Source organism: Cuculus canorus, chromosome 3 (assembly GCF_017976375.1).
Source record: "Cuculus canorus isolate bCucCan1 chromosome 3, bCucCan1.pri, whole genome shotgun sequence".
NCBI lineage: Eukaryota > Metazoa > Chordata > Aves > Cuculiformes > Cuculidae > Cuculus > Cuculus canorus.
In genome coordinates this window covers 92397217-92421135 of record NC_071403.1, presented here as the reverse complement: position 1 = coordinate 92421135, position 23919 = coordinate 92397217, and the positions used below count along the sequence as shown (strand labels likewise).

The following is a 23919-nucleotide window of genomic DNA, read 5'->3' as shown; positions in this document are numbered from 1 at the left end:
GTATAAAATGTCCTTCTCTGAAAAGATTAGTCTTCAGTTTTGTGATCTCTGACATGCAGACATCTAGCATAAGGTAATTTGAGACATAATGCAGTTTTTCTTACTTATGTTTCATTCAGTTGAAATCAGGGAGGTCATTCTGAACAGAAAGTGGTGTAAATAAAGGTAGAATGTGGCACTTAATTGCTACACTGAGCCCATCTGAGATAATTATAGCTTTATTCAATTTGAGTCTTTTGTCTTTCGTTTGAGTTTTTATCCTTTAACCCAGAAATATCCAATTCTGCATTTATAACTCTGAGGTGAAGACTGACAGAAAGAGTTTCAAAGGGACCATAATCCTGCATTAATGAGCACACAGCTATATGGGAGCCAGGTTGCTCTTGTTGAGAAATTTTGAAGCCAAACAGAAAACCAAAGCTAAGATCCTTATTCACATGCTTAGGATTTTGCTTAATCCCAGATCTCTGAAGGCATACTCATTCTTTTCTCTTTCTCTAACTCTTTTAAACCCAATAAGCTTGTGTATGAGAAAATGGAGTTGCAAAGAGTATGAAATTTACTATCACCTAGCGTAAAGAACCATGTCTAGTACTTAACCTTTCTTGTTCCTGGGTTGATCTGCTCACATAACTATTATTTATTTATATCATAACAATATCTGGAGATAGAAACCCTTTTTATTAAAAAAAAAATCCCAAAGAAACACCACCACATATGTAAAATACCAACGCATCTAAATTAGTTCTGAATCTTATTTGAGAAGAGAGGAAAATATATTTTGATGCACAAAGGGGAAATAGAAGAGTGCTAAAAGTGAATATCCTCTCATTCCTAATAACTTTAGTGCAGTATTTTATTTTCTTGGTGACACATCACTCAATGGCTTAGTGAAAGCTTTACTGTGTACTCATTCTCTTGTTAAATCTCAGATAAAGAGATAATCATAACGGTACCACAAGATGCCATCAGTTGAGATTGAATGCTAGTTTTTACTTTAAAGATTAGTGGTTTAGCTTTTGTGATTGCAAAATGGTACCAAAGACAAAGTATGAAAATATGCAACCTTGCCTTAGTTAGATGGCTCCAGCGTGTTACTATTTTCAGCTCAGGAAACAGCAGGAGATGGAAAATTGCAATAACTTTCATCAGTTATCACAGTGGTACAGAATTAGACTGCAATGGGACTAGAAGGAGTAGAGAGAATTTTGCCTGTTACTGAAGAGCTCTCCCAAGACTTGATGATACAGTCTCTGAAGTCACTGAGTGCACATGTTGACAGAATGGACAATGAGCAGATTTTTTTTCCCCTTGCCTCCTGCCTGAATCAAACAGAGCAAAACTAGACATTCTTTTTCATTTTTCTTTGTAATAAGAGATAGGATAAGGAAAAAACCCAAAACAACACAAACACAAGGATTGCATTCCACTTACCAAATCATAACTTGGTTTGTGAAAGAGAAGGGATTGACATAAAGGTAAAAAAAGAAAAACATTCCTTGTAGATACACTGAAGAGTTCTTGAAAAGCCTGATAGCCAGAGGCCCAGAGGAGAAGGAGAGCTCTTGGCAAATTACAGCATTCTTCTCTTCAATGCATTCAGTGAAAGTGAGTAGCTTCTTGCCTTGGAATTGCTTCTGGATAATATAACTTCAGCTGTCTTTTTTTTTTTTTTTTAACATATATTCTGCCTTTCAGCTGTTATATCTCTTAAGATTTCAAAGCTGTAAAGGTCAAACATGTGGAAGCTGGAGTAGGAGTGAAGGCAGTGCAGACTAGATGATAGAAATGGAGAGATCAATTTAAAAATACATTGAGAAAAAAAGGAGGCAAAATATAAGGAAAGTTATAAAGACTGTTATGCAGGAAGATGAATTTAAGTTCAAGAATGTAAAGAGAAAGGAACTAGACACTGAGAACAGAAGAAAAGATCATTAATCTATTTTTCAAATGTTGGTCTAGAATATACTGACCTCTTCTGGGAGAGAAAATGAGGCATGAGAGCAGCCTTCAGCATAACTGAATAAAGCAAGTTACATCTTCCGCCTTTAATGTCATGGCATAGGCATTAACCAAATGGCACTACTGATATTTTATTTACCTAATACTTACTTTTCCCACAAAACAATAGCAGTAAAACTGTCATCATTTCAGAAACATCATGCTTAGAATTTATAAATATCAGAGACATTTTAAATTGTTTTGTTTAAATAAATTATTGAGGAAAGTCTGGATGGTTTTTAAAATGTACCAAAATATGAATCCTTTCAGGTGGAGGATGATACCTAATTTCTTAATACAACTTTAGGACTTGCTACAGATAAAGAGTTTTCCTTTTCCAGTTTAAGCTTTATCTGTTATACAAGAGGAATAATATTTTGTGAGATTATAGTTCATGTGCAACAAATAGTCAGGCATCATCTTGCATTAAAGATGAAAGAACTGCAAATTGTAAATGATGTTTCCAGAAAGCCTGATTCATTGAGTTACTGGGAAGGCTTCTATCCAGTTTAGATTATACCCAGAGCACAAATGTGAGAGTGTAGCAGCAAATATTGGTGAGGTGGTGACTCTGTAGGGAATGCATGTTGTACCTTAGAAAAGGCAACACTTCTCTTTTCTGTGTTTTACCATTCTTACATAGAGCAATGCCACTGGCAGCAGCAGACACTTCTTTTCATTGCTACAAGACAGTATAAACAGTAGTTTAAAACTTTACATTACTTTTTTAGTGTTGGCATTTAATAGTAAATTCCATTTAACTACAGTTAACTACTACTACCTCCTACCCTCATTTTCTTCACTGAAATATGTTGGTGCTTTTACTTGATTCCGCTTTTAAGAAAACTATATTATTTGGGAAATAACAACAGATATTTGATGTGCACACATTTTTTTTATTTGAAATATACTAAGCAAATATTTATTTCTTCTAGATTCAGAAAAGATGGAGAGGCTATTATGTTCGGAAATATATCCATAATTATTACGCACTGAAGAAATACCTGGAAGCCATTTCTGTAAATAACGAGACCGTCAGGTAAAGATAAAACCTCCATATGATAAAACATTCATTTCCCCTTCTTTTATTTGTAAAAATATTTATGGCACTAATCAAACTGTTTGAGTGTAGGATCCTTTCTATTATCAAATATGTATATGTATATCAGCCACTATTCTCATTATCCTAAGCCTGTGCCTGTTCTGCCACATAGAATCATAGAATCGTTAGGTTGGAAAAGACCTTTGAGATTATTGAGTCCAACTGTACCTGTCCACTACTAAATCATATCCCTAAGCACTTACCCATCTTTGAAATACCTCCAGGAATGGTGACTCAGTGACCTCCCTGGACAGCTTGGTGCAGCGCTTGATAACCCTTTCTATGAAGAAGCTTTTCCTAATGTCCAATCTGAACTTCCTTTGGTGCAGCTTGAGGCTATTCCCTCTTGTTCTATCACCTATCATTTGGGCGAAGAAACCAACCCCACCTCACTACAACCTTCTTTCAGGTAGTTGTAAAGAGTGATAAGGTCTCCCCTCAGCCTCCTCTTCTCTAGGCTAAAAATCTCCAGTTCCTTCAGCTGCTCCTCATGAGACTTGTTCTCCAGCCCCTTCACTGTCTTCGTTGCCCTTCTCTGGACACACTTCAGGACCTCAATGTCCTTCTTGTAGTGAGGGGCCCAAAACTGAACACAGTATTTGAGGTGCTGCCCTGGTCTTGCTGGCCACGCTGTTTCTGATACAAGCAAAGATGCTATTGGCCTTCTTGGCCACCTGGGCACACTGCTGGCTCATGTTCTTTTGGCTGCCAACCAACACCCCCAGGTCCTTCTCTGCCCAGAAGCTCTGGAGCCACTCTTCCCCTAGTCTGTAGCACTGCACAGGGTTGTTGTTTCCGAAGTGCAGGACTCGGCACTTGACCTTGTTAAACTTCATCCTGTTGGTCTCAACCCATTGGTCCAGCCTTTTCAGATCCCTTTGAAGAGCCTCCCTACCCTCCATCAGATCGACACTTCCTCCCAGCTTAGTGTCATCTGTGAACTTACTAAGGGTACATTCGATCCCCTCATCCAGGTGGTTGATAAAACTATTGAATAGAACTGGACCCAGCACTGAGCCTTGGGGACACCACTTGTGCCCAGTCTCCAACTGGATTTAATGCCATTCACCATGACTCTTTGGGCCCAGCCATGCAGCCAGTTTTTAACAACTGCAGAGGCAATGCCTGTCGAGGCCAGTGGCGGCCAGTTTCTCAAGCAGAATACTGTGAGAAACAGTGTCAAAGGCTTTACTGAAGTCCAAGTACACCACATCCACAGCCTTTCCCTCATCCATTAAGCAGGTCACCTTGTCATAGAAGGAGATCAGGTTAGTTTGGCAGGATCTGCCTTTCATAAACTCATGCTGACTGGGCCTGATCACCTGGTTATCTTGCGTGTGCTCTGTGACAGCACTCAAGATGTCCTGTTCCATGACTTTCCCCAGAACTGAGGTCAGACTGACAGGCCTGTAATTTCCCACATTCTCCATCCGGTCATTTTTGTAAATGGATGTAACGTCTGCCAGCCTCCAGTCAAGCTGAACTTCCCCTGTCAGCCAGGAATGCTGGTAGATGATGGAAAGGGGTTTAGCAAGCACTTCTGCTGGTTCTCTTAATACCCTCGGATGGATCCCATTTGGCCCCATAGGCTTGTGAGTGTCTAATTGGCCAAGCAGGTCTTTAACCATTTCCTCATGGATCATGGGAGCTTTCTTCTGCTCTCCCTCCCCGTCCCCCTCCAACATTCTGTTGTTATTTACGCTATTATGAATCCAGAATAATTTCTTTGAATTAATGTGATGTAGTCTGAGTTTATCTCAGTTTAATAAAACCAAATATGTCTTTCACACATGCTCAGAACACATAGATTATTATGCTTTAACTATGACTTGCTGAACTAGATTTTTACTCCCTAGTATACACAAGCTTAAAACATTTTCTTTTCGTAAGAAAATTGATTATCGACAATGAATGAAATTGCAGATTTGGACCTAAGTTACATATATGAGCCATACTATGATTATTACTTGTCAAAGATACTGGTGTGGACATAGTGAAGCAGACTCTGTTGTTACAGAAGAGATTAATTAATTTATTAGATTTCCGGCTAGAACTGTTGTTGATATGTGTGCCTACTCTATTTCTCCTATCCATCCCTTGTCTTTCCCTTTACTAAAGTTGAAAGCTCTCTAAAATAGAGGCAATTATTTCCCCGTAACACATTCGATGTCCTGATCCATGACTTTCTTCCCATAGCAGTTGAAACAAACAAACAAAATACCGGGTGTCCATGATCATTATTTTCTTATTGTTAGTGAAAGGATGTTGGACAAAATCCATCCAGTTTTTGCTGTTCAAAAGCATGGGATAAATCTTTGCTTTCTGAAATACAGAAATATAAGGAAGTCTAGAGAAAAACTATTTCTGGAAGTCTCATGCAGATCACATGGCAGAGAAAGTTTAGCTAGAAGACTGTTAAACAGCATATGCCAGTTTTATATGACAAAAAATTATCTGACTTTTTGGATGTTGCTTATTAATTTCTATTATTTTTCCACAGCTATAGTTGATGCTACATCCTCTTCACCATAGCATTATAAGTCTTGCATTACCTTTTTTACATATAATGAACAATACTGATAAATGCGTACCTCTAAGCTTTCATTACTGTTCATTTAAACGTATTTTATGCAGGAACTTAGGTCATAACTCAGCAAAACCAGACTTAAAAAATCAGTCATCTCTTAAAATGTACCTTTGTGTTCTGAAATCCTTGAAATATATTATCTCAAAAAGGTAGTATACTAGGAAGACTAGACTAAATCTTGGAGAGTAAATGAAGTAAGAATTTTTTTTTTTTTAAAATTAATATAACTGGATGAACGGGACAAAACCTGCTTCTCTTTTCATAATAGTTCTATCACCCCTCTCCATTACCTGCCTAAACCTGGAACAAGGCTCATAACATGTCAGTTAGATTGACCTTTGATGTGTGTGTGAACAAAACAAGATAGCAAGTGGTTTTCCTGCTGTGCTGAACACAGATTGATGGGAGCTTTGGATTTTATTTCCCCATGCCCACAGTACATCTCTGCTTGGCGCATCCAACTTTGGAGGACTATAGATATATTTGTCTTTCAATACTTTGACATATTCATCAAATTCCCTAGTATTTGTTCCAGGCCATTAAAAACCATAAAGCTTATGCAGGTATTTTAATCAAGAAATACTTCTGTGCTATTTTTCTTCAACAAGTAAGGTAAACAGTATGACTTCAGATACATGAAAATGGGACAAAGTTGGTATATTTGAGCTCTTACCTGGGAACTGATAAATTCATATTCTGCTAATTTGAGTTCTGTCTTTGAGAGTTCACAGAAATATATGCCTTTCCGGTTAAAAAAATCCATTTCTAAGATTTAAAAAACAGTTAAAAATTAATTTTTGAGCTAATTTGGTGAAATGGACTGTATCATTTCAGTTTCAAAAAAGCATCAGTTCTCAAGTGCAATCAAGATTCACTGTAGTAATCTCTTTAGAGGTACATTTGAAAACTAATATGTATATTATCTTCAACATTCTTATGAAATCTAACAGATCTTTAATGAAGATCAGGTGAAGACCTTCATCCAAATTGATTTTTCCTGTCACTGGGCTGAGATGCTGCCAACTTGTTTCTTACAAGTAATACTGTACAAGGTGGAGGAGATATTCTCTGCATATTTTCATCAACCATCTCATCAAATGTGGAAGAGTATAACCTCATTGTTTGTGAACATTTTTGTATATATAAAATTGCAATTGTTAATTGTAAAACACCAGGAACTGTCTGAAATTTAAGGAGTCCATTTATGAAATGGCTATATTTTATTCCAGCATCATTATTATGGGAATTTACATGTTGGCAGACAGAGCGACTAATGCACTTGTGCACACAGATTAGGCTGGCTTTGAGTGTTTCGCATCTCTAGAACACCACAAAACAACACAACGTGATCCATGAAGTAACACATTTTTTTTGTCTTACAGATGTATTAATCAGAATATGCGCATTAGTCCACTGGTGTCACTGGTAGTAAAGAACCAAGTGTCTCCACAAATAGCAATAGAAACACTGTAAAACAGACTGATTTTAGGAAATCCAGTGGTATAACTCCCACTCCTACAAAAAAACCCAAACCAAAACCCCCCCAACAAAGCACATACTAGAAGTTTATCATTTCAAAAGTTTGTTTAAACAGTGTTTATTTTGGAATTGTGATGTAATTCTAAGATTAACAACAATATATGACTCTCAGTCTTATCTTCTAGAATAACGCTGACAATTTTTATTAAAAACTTACCGAAATCATATGGCAAGTCCTTCTGAGATAAATTTTTACCTCTTGTTCTCCATAATTGGGGGTTGTGCTTAATTTTCTCCTCTTTTATTAAGGAGCCTGTATTAAATTACCACTCACTTGTTTCTAAGAGAAACTTCAGAGGAAGTTGCCATGAAACTTCGGACATTCTCTTATAAGAGTTATTGAACAAAGTGTGCTTCCTTTTCTCTCCCCCTCTGCTCCTCCCCCCCCTTTTTTTTTACAAACAAGACATTTCCCCTACTAAAGGGTCTTCTCAACCAGTAGTCACGTCTTTACCATGTAGCTTTAATACAAGCCGTCCTTATTTAATAGCTACCTTCACTTAGTAGCCAGACCTTTATCATGTGTCTTTACTGTGAAAAGCCCAGGAGAAAGTAAACTTAATAAAAGCTGCTCCAGTTTAAAGCCATAGAGGGATGTAATTAAGTTTAACAGAAATTGATTTAACAGAAATTGACCTAAGATATAATTAAATAATAATAGTCATATTATGTGTGAGTTTGCACTCGCTTAACAGACTGCTTATCCTAACTTAAGGCACTGTTTTTGTATGAACTGTAGATAGCTGTTGTCTTTAGCTCCCAGACTGGCTGAAGAGTGGGTGGGTTTTCCTCCAGCATTCCCATTACTTCCCACTGATACAGAACCAATAGGTGCGATGGTTGCTGGTGTTCCCAGTAGATTCCTAGTAGTTAAGTTGAGAAGTGATTTGAAGAATTCCTTGAGAGATAGCAAAAGAATTAATTTGAACTCTGAACCCTGTCTCCATAAACACATACTCAGATTTTTCTTGACATTTGTATAGTTTAACTCCAGTGTAATGGTGAAATGCCTTCATTAGTCCTTAATTCTGTTTTTCCTACAAGACTTTGGAAGTTCGCAACCAGTCAAGTAGGAAACATGTTCTTAAATATTTTTTTTACAAAATTTCGCTGGTTTAGATTTTAGTAATAAATCTTCATCTATAGCATCCATTTGTATTTAAATAAATGCCAACATATTTTGTATTCTATCTGGATATGAATTAGGTAGGTGCATATATGAATGCATGCATTAAAATAAATTCCATTACTTCTCAGTGAAGTTACTGTATTTAATTTTAAGGAAAACACCTTGTTTTGAAACATTTTTAAAGCTGCATTTAGCATCTCTAAGAGCTGGCAAAATGGTTACAAGAGGACATATGCCAAAAGCAATTAGCATAGGCTTTAACTCCACATGATGCATTAGAATTTTGTTTTATGTGAAACAGTTTCCAATACATGATAAGCAAATGGACATCACATAAATTAGTGTGCTAGTGCCATTATATGAGAAGAATTTATGGATGATGTCAGCTGTCCAACTGTGTGATTAACTTGCAGTTGTTTGACTGAGGTTATCTACACACTGGTATTTAAACCACAGTAAAGCAACTTTGCTGTATGTTAGGTTTGCAACTGGAGATAAGATTTTGGGATGTAGTACTCCTTTTCTGATGAATGGCACTATTTAAATTTTTCCCTAGGTAGAGAACTCAGTAAGACAGAAGTATCAGAAAACTAGCACAGTGAAGGCAAAGTACTGGCATTTGGGTGCTTGTGTAATCAAGGCAGGTAGTTCAGCTTTCTTGGCTTTTGAATAAATAGTAACTTAAATGCAGCAAATTAAGATGTGTCTATCTTTAGCAAGCATCACTGTGTATGTAAACACTGTTATGATTATAAATAGTGAATTTCACACATTTGAAAATGTCCTTGCTCACTGATGGGGGTTAGACTAGATGACCTTTAAAGGTTCCTTACAACCCATTCCATTCCATTCCATTCCACTCCATTCCATGTTTCTATGATTCTATGAAATAATTAATGAAAAGGGATAAAAATCTCTTCCTTGGCAATAAGTATACTCACAAATCCTTTGTGTAGTCTAATTTTTTTGTAATCTTAACATAACAGTGAAATCCAGTACTGTTACATGTTACTGGTGGTAATCCAATGTTTAGCTTTTCTGCAAATACGCCTGAGCATGTAGTAATGAAAAAAGTTAAGAGTATCTAGCTTGTTCTTGATTACTAGAGCATTACTGACGTCTATTTACTTTTAACGTGACAAGCGCTTTGCTTCTTAAAACTTTTGAGGTATTGCTGTTTTCTATGAAGTGGGCTTGAAAAAATCAAGTGTTGTCATAGTAATGTGAGGAGAATCTGCTCAGCCTCCATCTGTCTGTTCCTTTCTGATAAAGGTAAGTCCTGGCCATTTTCACAAGTGTCAAAGAGTTTTGAAGAATGTATATATTGTCTTATAATTCAATTAAAATGTTCCTCCTCATTGACTGCAGAAGCAATTGATTCTGTAGTCTATTTTCAATTAGTGCCAAAGCCTTTCAGACAGCTCCTTGGAATTCTTGCAATAATAGAAAACTCATTTTGGTAACGTTGTCTTTCACTTCATGTTTAATTAACTAATTTATCTTCAATCCATCTTCTTTTTCTTGTCTTTAAAGATAACTAGAGGAAATACACTATGCTTTTTGACTTATTTACCTCAAATTAGAATTTTCTGAATGTAACTTATCCTGTTAGCTTCCTTTGGGAGCCATAGAAATAGATGCAATTGCCTATGCTTTTTTATTTTAATACCAATTTTGAGTGGTAGGGCACATAATTTGTGACATCTGTGCTTCTTCCAGAGTATTTCAGGTGTAACTGCTAGATCTCGTAGAAACTTATAACTGCAGTCCACTGAGGATGCCAGAGTATTTCTCTAGCTACAAACCCGATGTTGTTAGGATGAGTAAGACATAAAAACTGAGTTATTTGATTCTTCTCAGTGATTTGACCTAGTGTCCATTGAACAATATTAAGTACGAGCTAGACCAGAGAAAAGCTTTAAAATAATATATTTTAAAGGTACTTTCATCTGACTAAAGTATTCTCTACAGTCATGTATTTTATGATGGTTCTTCCTTCTTAAATGTGTTGTCCATAAATGAATGGTTTTTACAGATTCTGAGCATTAAAAACCCCTCTTTGATAAGTCAGTCCATTTTTAGGTCTACTCTGCCTACCTTCATACATTTTTAACACAGTTTCATTTACATATATGTTTTTATACAGCATATATGCTTATATAAATACATGCTTTTAATAATGCATTTTGCAAACTGAGACATTTTAGATGAACTTTTTGTCTTTTTAGTTTGATCATGAAATTTAAATGAACTGGCTATAGCTATAGAGCAGGCAATATCCTGTTTTCACTCCACAGGAAAGCACTTTCTGAATGCAGTGAAGTTAAAGTAGGAACCATGATGACTACACGTAAGCTGAATTTCCAATGCAGATTGAACTAGACATACCTCATGTACCTTATTCTATTCATGCCTCTCTTGAGCAAATGGTGAAAGCAGCCTTACCATGTTTTTAGCTGGTTCTGTGTAACATAGATCAAGTTTTTCAGGTAATCATGAGTAGCAGAAGCAACATAAGTAACAGGTTGGATTGTAGACTATATGAAGACTTTATTTTCTCATGTATTTTTGTACAGCACTAAGTACACCATTAAGAGTAACAGATTAAACATTAAGTATTATTTGAGTGGTATCCAAAGGAAAATTTTTAATATGAGTGTGCAGAAAGAAATTTGAGTTCCTTGCATTCACTCATTGGACCAAATCGTCTTTGGTGTAGCTGCTCACTTTTGGTGAATGTAGAATAAACCAGGTGTGACAACACAGTATTGTAGAATAACAGTAGTTTTATACCTGTGAGCTTTCAAGGCACTGTGGTGTCTGAATAGATTTTTTATTTCTAACTGGGTCTGTTGGAATTACTGACAGCTCACCAAACATTTTCTGTCGACAAAGACTGACTAATCTTAACATTTTGTATTGCCATATAGACCGACGTCGCAGTCATGTTTTTCTGCAGTAGAATCTTCACTGTAAAATAAGTAGAAAAGGGAAAGAGGTGCAGTTTCATTAAGCTCTAACATATCATTGACTGTCAGATAGGTCTTGTTATGCTGTCCATCCTCATTTAACTATCCCACAAGATCTCTTAATGAAGTTAAGCCCCAAGTTCACTCCAGTAATTCTGTGGCAAGAGTTTGTGCAATGTAACAATTCATCACTTGTCAGGAAGGCACTTTTAGTTTATACATTTAATAAGGGCATCCTCTAGCTTGGTTAATTAGAAGTGAACAGTTTGCATATTTACTAAATGCGGAGTGTCATTGCCACCACGGCCTATTGCCTACATGAATTATTTCTCTATCTGCAATAAACAGCTGGGTAATTATTACTGCCATAATCAGATAAATTCCCTCTGTAAGGCTTTTCTTACATGGCAATTCTTTGAACTCATCCAAAGCTGAACAAAATTTATGAACTCCAGCAGCTAGGCCACTTTTTCATAGTGTAGTGTCCCTGTTCGCTATTTCAAGGACATGTAGAGTGTCATAAATATTGTGTAAATTAGGAGAATAAATATGATTACCTAAAGATTACATATTAATAAACTTGATTTTCAAAATATAATTTTCAGGTTGTAACTGATTAAATTATAGCAGTTCTGGTTTTATCTAATTGTAGAGACATGACAGGCCATCTATATACAGCCTATACTAGGTTATCAGGGAAGCTCTACCACTTGAAGCTGAAGACTCATGAAAAAGTATATAAATATTTTTCATGTGCCTTTTGGACTACTAGTCATTTCAGCTGTTTAGGTCATTAGAATTATGACAAATTTTATATGCCATTTACTCAACGCAGTTCCTTTATCATTAAAACAAGGTGATGGATCTTTTTGGCGTGCAATTTTCAGTTTATAATGAACCATAACATTTAAATGCATGAATTTAGTGTGCTACATTACAAAATCAGATATTTCTTTTATTTGTAAAAGCAATTTGTGTACAAATGGCTATGTAACTAAGTTTGCTCTGTGCTATCTAAATATTCCAGCTTATACAGTGAGTATTTAATTTACACATACAGCTTTTCCAGAATGTGCTGAATGTAGCTTATTTTTGAGTTCTCCAAAGAAACAAAATAAAACCAAAATATGTAAGTGTAAATTTTATTTTTAATTAACACACAACAGGCCATTTGATTTAATACCACAACATTTATTTTTGTCATAACGTAGGATACTCTGTGTGAGTACCAATTAGAAAATTACCATTACCTGCTTCATAACTCCTTATTAAATAAGTAGTTAACAAAATGCTCAGAAACAGCAGGAATATTTAGGAAGACCAAACTAAGTAAGGTGTTTTTTGACAATGCCTTATCCAATGGAAGTGTTGTCTTTAAACAACAAAGTGTTTCAAGAAAGCAACATTTTCTACCTCTTTTCTCCAAGCAGTCCATTCTTTTCTTATCCAATTAACTAACTGATTGCAGAATGTTTACAGCCTCATCTGACAAACTAATTTGGTATTTCAGCTGCATGACACCCGAAAAGATGCGATACTAATTAGCCTGCTTGTACTTGGTGCTGGGAGGCCTCACTACCATCTAGTATTGTGCTTAGATACTCAAGAACGGGTCTAGTACTGAGATCAGAAGATCATATGCTTAGGTATAAACAATAGAATTAGGTGTCGGATGTTCTCTTTAGGCATAAATAATTGGACATCTAAATCTATGATTAAATGTAATCTTGCTGTAATGGTAGAACAAATTTCAAAGAACAGACTTTAATTCTCAGTGTTGTTTCTTGCACACCATTCTAAAAAATGCCTGATATATTGAGGTGTTCATTTCTTCAAAGTTTTCAAGAGGTACAGTTTCCTAGCACTTCTGAAAATTTGGATCAAGTTACTACTTCCATTTTGTTAACTGTCTGCTGCTGTGAAATCAAATACTTACAAGTAGCACTGCAGTATTTAAAATAATTACATTTGCTATATGAAAAATATACTGAGTTGCTGTGTCTTTCATAATGTCTTATGCTTCATTAAAAATGACGTCATAGATGATCAAGTGGTAAAACTGTTCTATGAGTGCAGAAAACTGTCAGGTACCATGAAAATCACTATGAAGGTGCAAATTTGGCATTAATGCTCTGGTATATTTAATGGGTCAGTACATAAAAGCTCTCCCTACTTTGCCACTTGTAAAACCTGTTTAATGTGAACAAAGTGTACTGTTGTATTTGTAAATGTGCAGACTTTTATATGAAAGTAAGTGAAAAATGTGAGTCAGTCAGTAGACCTCAGTCAAATTGTTTCACAATACTCTGAGAAGGAAAATCAACTTACATGATGATCTCTAGAAGTTAGAATGTCATGTTTGCTTTTTAAAATCACATAATGTTGAATATTATGTTGCCAAGTATCATATAAGTAAAAGGAATACAGATATGTCTACATTGTCCTGCACTGCAGCGGTGAGATATCCACTTCAATGAGTTCATTCTAGCACTGGGAATAGCTTAACTGTTGCAAAACACAGCAGTGTGCTTTCCTCTAGTTATTACTGTGCAGATGGTAGCATATATAGACTTCTGGGAACTGCAGTGTCAAAAGATACTAGATACTTTCACGTGATATTCACTACAAAACTTTCAGTGGTATTTGGCCATGGTGAGACAGCCTCTTTTACACGTTGCTGGAAAAATTAAGAACATGACTGCTCTATTAGCAGACTAGCACTGATCCTGTGCTAGAAATAACCACTGCTGCTAAACTGCTACCAGGATAATTTGTGTTAGGGCTCTGTTATCCACTCAGAGCCAGATCAGTTTTTTTACCCTGAGATAGTAATTTCACTGTTTAAGTTAATCAGTTGGGATGATTTTTCCTTGAAGGGTTCCATAGCAAACAGCTATGGAGTGAAAAAAAAAATTCCTGTTGTGGTTAGCTATATTAGTATAAAGCTGAATGTAAATAAAACTGAACCAGTAGACTTGGATCCAGTTCCTCAGTCAATGGAAGCTTCAGTGTTGTAGTTATTCTTATGCTATATCCATAATAGGTGGGTTTTACAGTTTAGTTAAATCAAAATACTTAAGCTAGGAAAATATTGTCATTTAAATTGGAACTTTTACAAAAGTTACTTTTAAGAACACTGCAGTTTGTACTGCAAATGAGTATGAATTAAATTCAGCTTAAGGATTTGTACACACAGGGGAAAAACATTTGGACCAATAAATTTGCATGTTTCCAGAAAATGGAATAATTTGACAAGATTGTATATTACCAAGAAAGTAGGTTTTAAATAAATATGAGGAAAAATTGTCATTGAAACCTTAATCAGAAGATTCTGTATAATGGATTAGGGAAAATATTCCCTTTTTAGTTAGAAACTGGCTGTGCAATCAGTATTTTGAAAAGCTGTTGCACTCCCTTTGAGTAACTGCAGTAGTGGAAATCAGAAGGATAAGAAGGATACATCAGTCTGTTCTTTCCTATCGTCTGGTACATGCGGTGTCCTGATCTCCTGATCTGCACAGGGTATTCATTCACTGTATGCCCTTCACCACTGTGTTTGTCACATTTCCTACATAGTGTATTGATCACATGGTGGACCTTGACAGTTGAGCTGGTATGTCACTGAATTTCACTGGCTGTGTACACTATGTGGTTAAGGAAAGATATGCAGAATATGTTCTACAATGCACAAATTACAATGGGATATTAAAGTGTTATGAATTTCTTTCTGTAAAATTATTAATAATAGAAACTAAAGGGTGTATTTGCATGCCTATTCATTATCTTTATTTATTTTAATTTTTTTCATCCTAAGGAGTCGTTATAATTTCCTATTCACTGCACTGCAATGACAGAGCAGTACCATTCCTCCAGATTTTGAAGACAGTGTCATGATTTAGTTGTGGAATAGATTGATGTAAACACTTACATTTAAATTTAGAAGAATTTTAGATACCCATTTGTGTTAGATCTCCTTGGCAGTAAGATACCTAATACCACTAATAACTGACTGTCTCTTTGGGCATCTGTTCCACTGCAACCTGAGATACCTACAAGCAGGAGCAGCATGGTAGAGGGGAGTAAGGGGATTGCAGAGCGGCTCTATTCTGCTCAGTAAATCTGAACAGGATCATTAAAAAAATCAGGAAAAGGCTGAAGATGATCAAGCTGTTGGGTGGTACATAGGTAACATAAATATGTAGTATCTGTCTTCTGTTAAAACTTTGCATTGAATGTACAGTGCTCTCTAAACTATTTTTACATCCAAGGCTCATCTGTAAATATATTTCATTTTTTCCCAAATATAATAGATTAAGTCAAACGATGTTATCATGGCAGGTCATATTCCATTCTCACCTGCACCAATGTAATGTGAGATCAAGTGGCACGCAGTGGTGTACCAAAAGTATTGTCCCACTAATTTCATTTTCACTTCCATACTCTGTATTTTATCAGGGAGGATGATATATAGTCAGGAAGGTAAAATCGATTTAGGCTACCTCGTTTTATATTAAGGTTTCCCACTACCTATATTGCAGGAATTTTATGATTTGGAGTTTGAACTGTTTAAAATCACAATAAATTTCTCCTCTTTTGGGATACTCCGGGCACCTATACTAATTATTGATTTTCTTAGATGCCCTTTACTTTAGTTAATATTATAATTTAATGGTTATCTGATAAAAGAACCATAGAATGCCACTGAAAATGCAAACAGAATGAAATAGTTTGATAAAGTTCAATAAATGTAGGTCACTGTGAATTTGTAAAATTATGCAGTTCTATGCAGAATTATTAAAATCTGTATATTGCTGAAATCATCACTTGAAGACCTTTCTAGAAGTGCTAGGAACAATATTATATGTGTATTTTTAACCTTTATACAGACAGCAGGAGCACTGTCAACTGGATTTGCATCTCATAGCTGGAACCAACACCACTGCCTACTGCATAATGAAGTATCAGAATAACAATAAGTTACCTTGTCATATGAAAGTGTGTTATTTTCAAACTATATAAAGGAGACTATTTTATCATTAACAAATCAGTTGCTACTTCATAGAGTTGTTGCCCAAGATAATTTTTAATTGTGGGCTTTGAGCCTATTTTCAATTAGATAAAGCATTCATTATGATAATGAAAACACACTTTGTGTTACCCAGTATAATCACTTTTTAAACAAAAGAATGCATTCTAAACTTGTGCTAATAAACACTGATATTCTTCTGATCTGTTTCTTATTTCTTACATATTTCTTCTATGAAGATATTAATAAAATTCTGTTTGGGAAAAACTCTGATTGGACCAAGCTTACATGGGAAGCCAGTTTTGTAGGAAGATGCAGCAGATGCTGTTAATATACTGAGATAAGCTTTAAGCTAATGAAAAGATAACATGCTAAAAATATTACCCACTTTTTCAGTTATAACAATTTAATAAGAACTACTATTCTAACTATGAGCCATGCAGCAGACAGATTATTTAAAAAAAGAAAAAGCAAGATTATTAATTAACCTAAAATATGGTTTGCATTTGCAGCACTCTTCATCCTCTGAAAAAACTAACAAAGCTTTAAAAACACAGGCCAACCAATCTAGCCATATCGAGTTCTGCCACTTCACACTGAACCATGACAAGTTAATCCTGAAGCAGATTTGATCCAGAGTCCATGGGGTATCATGCATCATAACTAGTATTTATAATACATAGCTCCAAGAAAAGATTGCTTACTATTGCTCAATGAACCTAGGATATGTATGAACTAAGAGAAGGCTGGCAGTAAGTGTAAGAGTTTAATCAAAAGATCATTTAATTCCAGTGAATTTTCAATTGACTTTAATGGAATTTGCATTTGTTTTTTTCTGGGAAAGTATACATATAGAAGGTCACAAGCATGAAACTTCTCAATAAACTCACTTATATGTGAGCTATCTGAAAGTCTAATTCTATTTGGAAGTCCAAATTTATGTCTTAAGTATCACTTATGCTTGTACACATTTTTCTGCATGGTAACAGTGACCTCCCCTGCACAGTGCCCTCCCCTGCACATTAATACATATTAGTATTAATCTGCTAATGTGTGAAGCAGTATATTAATTCCAACTGCTTGTCTCTGCTTTTGTTGCTCCTATTCAAATTCTTGAAAGTACGATAAAAGAGATGAAAGTTTCAGGTTCAAATAGCTTTAGAAAAAAATCTATATTTATACTAAAACATCTATGCTTTCCAGTCAAGCAACATTTAGACTACTACATAGCCCTTATTTTGTACTGCTTCTCAGGAGAGAATCATCTTGGGAGCTATTATCCCTGAGACAGAATTGTCTGCCTGTTCTCTACAACTGTACAGAGCAGTATAAGGCATGATAGAAATATTTTAGCACAACTGACAAAATGTGTAGGCTGCAAAAGTATGTTAAAAATTATTTGCAACTGCATAAAACCACTCAGACTTTAAAACAGATTATGGTACAGCATTAGTGAGAACATCTGATAATAAGGAAGGATCATAATGATTTGGATGACAGAATTGTCTGAAGAGATCATGAATGATGTTGAACTTCAGCAATTATTTTAGACTTCATTTAATTTCAGCAAATAATGATTATTAATCATTCATTCAAAGTGATCTGGTAAATTCAGATTAATTACAATGGGAAGCATTTTGCATCCCATTATCATTACATCTGTAGTACAAATTTATATTTTTATCATTATTTGGGGGTTTTCATCACCAGTTATGTTCTAAATAACAAAGGTTCCATATCCACTGTTGGGAAGAAGTATGTGAGTATGTAAGAACATGAAAAAACTGTAGTAATATGTTGATAGACATTTCATCCGTTAGAGACAGTGGTACCAAAGCTGAATAGAGGAGTCTGTAATCAAAAAGGATCAAGAAGTAGTGTTAAATATGTAAAACATGGATCATACACTCTGATACTGAAGGTAAAGTGGCATAAAATAAAAGGAAAATGTTGATACTGTATGCATTGTCCATTTATTCATTTGTTTATGATTGATTGATGTAGAACAAAGAGTTTGCAGGTAAAAATGCTTATGTACCTGCATGCAGTGACTCTGAAATCTGTTCCTTAAGGACAAAGAAAGGTCGCCAATCTCTCCAACTCCTAGTTCTTTGTCAAAAATGGACACAGTTAATGAGGTTTGTTTGGTACAGCACAAATTCTCAGACACAGATAGAGATCCTTTCAATGGAAACAAATTTGTTTGGCTTTACCAGGTTACTTAGCGATTAATAATAGCCTTGAGATGCAGGTCAGAAAGGTCATCATCCCTGCTTGCCAACACAATCTAAAATGTGCAGCTAGCCCAGCTCTACAGGCTTTAAGGCCCTGAAATGCTATGCATAAAGTAAAACAGGCTATTTTCCAACTTCTTTTTTCATATTAATAAGCAATTTTCAAGAGAAGGGTGGCAAAATGGGGGCCATGCCACTCTAAGTAATTCATTTATTTTGCAATTTAATCTTATGTTGGAAAAAAATTACACTGCTGCAAAAGCATAGCATGGTGATTTTTAAACGTCAGTGTGCTTCATAAGTAACCTTGTATGAAATATTGTATTAGTAGCCTTTAACAGTAAACTGCAACAAAAAAAAATATTTCCAGAGATTCAAGCACACCGATATGTCTTTTCCTATCTTCAATTTATTTCCTTTTTGTTCTATTTTTTCTTTTACATTTGAAATAATACGTTTAATTACTTATTTTTTTAATTATTTTAATTGATAAAAACTTGAAAGGTAGCATGAAAAAAAATTCTACATTGCAACTTGTTTTTAAGAATGTGACTTCATAGTGTTCATATTTATAAAGCAGTTATTGCTCTCACATATTTTGGTGAATTAATTTAACATTATGATGATTAACATATTAACAATTAGTCTGAGTCACAATCTTAAAAAAACCCACTTTCAGGAGCAACATAGCTTTCCCATGGGATTATTCATATTAAGAAACTTATTCATGTGCGTATTTTGATGGGATTTGATCCTTGTCCTAGAGTCATGTGTTGGGTACTCATTGAAACAATGGAGACTATTAATGTGGATCTCTCTAAATAATGTGTTTTGGGGGAACTTGAATAGTTCGGATATGTGAATAATATATTTTTCTTTGCTTTTGATTTTATCATATAAATACATGCTTAAAACAATAAAAGACTAGAACTTACTCACTTAATTAACTTTTAAACAATCTAAATGCTTGACTGAACATGCACGGTGTCTTTGGCACACAGGTTAATTTGAACTAGCCATTTCTTAATAACAAAAATAACAGTGGTTAATCAAACTGACCCTTTTTGACTGGGTCAAAAAAATTACATACATGTGTACTGTGCACAATGGCACAGAATTTCATTTCTTATAGAACATTAATTCACTCCACTGTTTGCATAATTTATGACAAGCCTGGCTCTATGGAAAAAAGCCATTGAGGAGGAAATCTGTGCCCATTTTCTGTTAAAGTTTTCCTCTAAACGCTCAATTACAATCATAAGTTTTCTTCATTCTTCAAGAGCTGGTATTAGGTGGAGTTCCTTATGTCTTTTACAATGAAAGAATTTTCTACTACCTGTTGAATACACAGACCTGCCCATTTAGATGACCTCATGTGTTTGCAAACTGCTGCCATGCAGTGACTGATGGGGCAGTTCCATTCTTGTTTCTTGTGGTGGCCTGTACTGTTGCTATCAGACCAGAGTAGAAAGTGACCTGTGCAAGAAGCCTGGCTTCTTGGAAACTCCTCTTAATAACACCTCTGAAAGATTTGCATCCCGTTCCTCTTGATGCCTACATTCTCAACCTTACAAAAAGCTCAAGGATTCAGGAGGGTCTACTATCCTCTCTCATTCCATTAGGCCTCCGCTGTTGGAAGATCGGAAGGAGGTGTTGCAAGGCACTAACTGAAACATGAAAACATTTATTTTGAAACCCTTTGAAGGAAAATCACTGAATCATAATAACTTCTTCTTAGAGAAATTCAAACTAAAATTACTCACAAAGACAAAAAGAGGACATCTATGAATGCTATCTTATCAAGTTATAAAAATACATAGGTTGACATATACTTCAAATTAATAAGCAATATGAACTAACATACTGTTCATTGTTTTTATAATTTTAATCCTATTTCTTCACAGTTATATCTATGTAGAATCCTACAGCTTTGGAACTGAACTAACTGTAATTTTGCATTCCAGTCATGTCAATATACTGCTAATGCATAATAGCAGAACACTGTGAAGCTATAAAAGGGTTAAAGTAAAATGAAACGTCTTTATAATTAACAGACTTATTTTATTACAGGAGCGAACTGCAAAAGTATGCAGAAATGAAGGAAAATGAAGAGAAAAGGAAAGACCTAGAAAAGAAAGAAAAGGAAAAGAAATACCAAGCCAGAAAGATGCATTACCTCCTTAGCACTGAGCAGGTTGGTATACCTGTTCCTGACAGCTCACGCAAACCACTTGGGCCCCTAGCCTGACAGAGATAAACTAGCAGGCTGAATGGGACATGACTTGTTGAAAAGATATCACAAAGACACTACTTCGAGTTCAATTTAGTGCTTTTCTATGGGCAAGAGCAGGTACCATGACTATTCCGTGACAGCAGCTTCATAGAGGCAGCATCAGCACTGCTGGCAGAAAGAGTCCAAGTCAGCAGTTTGATCTGCCACTGTGATAACACAACACGAAGGGCATAACCTCGCTTTAAAAACTCATTTTGACTGGCTTATTGTTATGTTGTTGCACTTGTCAAGAAATAACAAGTTATTAAGCTGAGAAGGGATTTCATTTTTTTTTTTTTATTTTTTTTAATTGAGCTAATGCTCAGATTGGTACTGTGTTCTGCTCATTTTTAGGATAGATTGTAAATATAGGTTTTCAACTAAAGCTTTTCCTGGAACTGCCTGAAACAGCTTATTTAGTGTGATTGTTTTCACATAGAAATACCTCATGAATTTTAAATATATACTGATTAATTTGTTTTGTATTTGTAAGTGGTATATTTTTTCAAGATTTTGTATGTAAAGCTCCTTTACAGACAGGTGACTATAACAATGGATATGTCTTATGCAGAATTTGTATGATTGGTACAGATTGTGGGTTTGCCTTTTTTTAGTCCCTTTTTCTGAACTTCTGTAAAAAAATATGTGTCCATAAATGTTTGGTAACTCATTGTTCTTCATATGAATAAGGAATTAATGTGCAATCAAGGTATGCTTGCTTCCCATAGGTTAATTATAATCTGTGCTTAAGAACTGTTAATCCTAAAGAATCAGGAAAAATACCATGACACTTAGTTACAGAATATTAAATCGTTCTCTACCTTTAGGAATAATTTCTGATCTATCCAATAAATAGAAATATAGTTTAATTAACTGGATATCAGTTATAAAAAATTATTTGTAAATCAAATTTAAGTAATTTTATTTGAAAAAATAGCATAGTAAAATATTAGTAAAAAATAGCATAAAAAGTTTTCTAAGTGGCTTTTAGACAGGGGAGCTAGTTAATGACTGAAGTTAGTTCGCAATAATTGATTTGTCCAGTGGTAGGTCTAGAATATTAAGAATAATCTGCATAGAGATTTTAGTTTAGTTTGAATTGTAGAAAATTGGGAATTCTTGTTTTGAACAGAACAATGTAGGTAAATAAATGCATAAACAATAATATATTAACTTGGAGTACAGAAATGGTCAGGTTAGAGACATCAAGTGACCTGTGGTCTAAAATTATTTTGATAAACTTACTTCACTTCTACTGATGCACACTTTTAAGGAATGGGAAATAGTGTCTTTTTTCATCCATTCACCTAGAAGACTGCTGGTAGAGGGCATCAATAGCTATTATGTTCTGATTAATTTGGGTTTCTAATTCTACAGAAGTAGAATTACCTGTGTTTTACAGAACAAAAATATGCTTGGCTCTTCTTGCTCAGATGGTTTGTGAATACTGGGACTCAGAGCTCATAGAATTTCTCCTTTGTCACCGAACTATGCTCCAATAACCATCATCTTTTGCAGGTAGTATTTTGAGGCATGAATGAGTGTAAATCAATGCAACACCTATAGACAATATCTGAAACCCAACAAAGATGTAGATGAAGTAGGCTACTTATTGCAATCAAAGTCTGTGCAACTGCACATAACTATAGAATTTGATATCTTGCTAAGATACAGGGAAAATTATTTCTGTGCAGAATTTACTCTTTTGGTGTTCTCTATCTGACGTTTTACTCTCTGGTCTTCTGTGCCTGGTCTTCTGGACTGACTACAGCTGCATCCTGCTGTCTTCAAAGGATAGTTAATTGTATTACTGAGCATGGTCTATTCATGTCTCAGGAAGCAAAAGTCAACACTTTTGAGTGAGTTAAGGAAAAACTATAAGTTTTTTACTATAAGCAAACGCAAAGAGGAGGTTGATGAGCTGGGTATATTGTAGGGTCATGTATTAACTAAAGCCCAATGAATTGTACAGATAATCTGCTAAAGTTTGCTATAATTTCCTCCCCTTCCTGCCCTGCATAATGAGGTACAATGATGGAGCTGAGCCACCTCCATACATCCAGGCTGAAGATGTTCAGGCGGGTTCTAAGGACAGCATTGCAAAATCTGTATTTGCAATAACTGTTCCAAATATATCCTTTAGTTTCAAATATTTTTGTTTTAATATAGGTAAAAATGGTGAGAAAAGGGTGTTTACTTATTAACAGATAGAAATTAAGGGATTGTTACTCCTCAGATTTAGTAAAGAAAGGCATGTCAAATTTGATTTTCAACTCCCTGCAAGCTGATGCCCAGATGCCCATCTCAAAAGCACGTTACAGGTTAACGAGGTAGATGATCAAACATTGTAGCATTGAACAATGTAGTAGATGATAAAGTTATCCTTTCTGGCCTTAAGGTCTGTGAATCCTTTGTCATTTGCAGAATTTGCTCTTCTTATTCCACACATTTTTTATATATAGAGACACATACCCTCCCCCCCCCCCACATATATAGCATTTGCCCATGCCTAATTGCTAGCATTATTCTACATTTCAAAAAGTAAAAAATAAGAATGCTAGTGTCATGAATGTACAGGGGTGTCTAGCATGACTTATTTTGAAGTCAATCTGATCTGTCTTTTTGTTTAATTATATTGTTATATAAGTATTTAGTTCTTCCTTAAGCTGTTAACTTCATAAAGAAAAAAAGAGGAAGAAATGGATGTAAAATCTGAATTACTATGTGTTACTTTTTGTTACTGGTAGCAGGTACATATACATAGTCTTATATAGACAGATGTGAGCTTGCTTTGATTGCTTTCCAAGCCAATCTGGAGCTATAACATGAGGCTGAACCCAAACTAATTAGCCCTGTTGAGAGCCACGGTATATTAGTTCAAGAATTAATGCAGTTACACAGCTTCTAGTCAGCTCAAAATATGGGCAGAATAAGTGTAGGCATGCTTTAAACTCAGGAACAAGGAGTTTCATCTGCCTACAAAATATAACATATGCATCCCTACACTTAAATTGTTTTGTCTGCAGTGTGTCTGTCTCTGAGGTGAGTGTATTGAGTGCC

General features: G+C 35.2%; 1 protein-coding gene across 2 annotated transcripts in view; it reads left to right on the top strand.

Annotated features, from left to right (window-relative positions):
- Window positions 1-23919, top strand: part of SPATA17 (spermatogenesis associated 17) — a 95477-nt gene that overhangs the window by 18500 nt on the left and 53058 nt on the right. For both annotated transcript variants that reach the window (XM_054062222.1, XM_054062221.1), the window contains 2 exons: window positions 2937-3040; window positions 20658-20781. In XM_054062222.1, the coding sequence (XP_053918197.1) occupies window positions 2937-3040; window positions 20658-20781 (228 nt within the window). The remainder of the gene's footprint in view (window positions 1-2936; window positions 3041-20657; window positions 20782-23919) is intronic.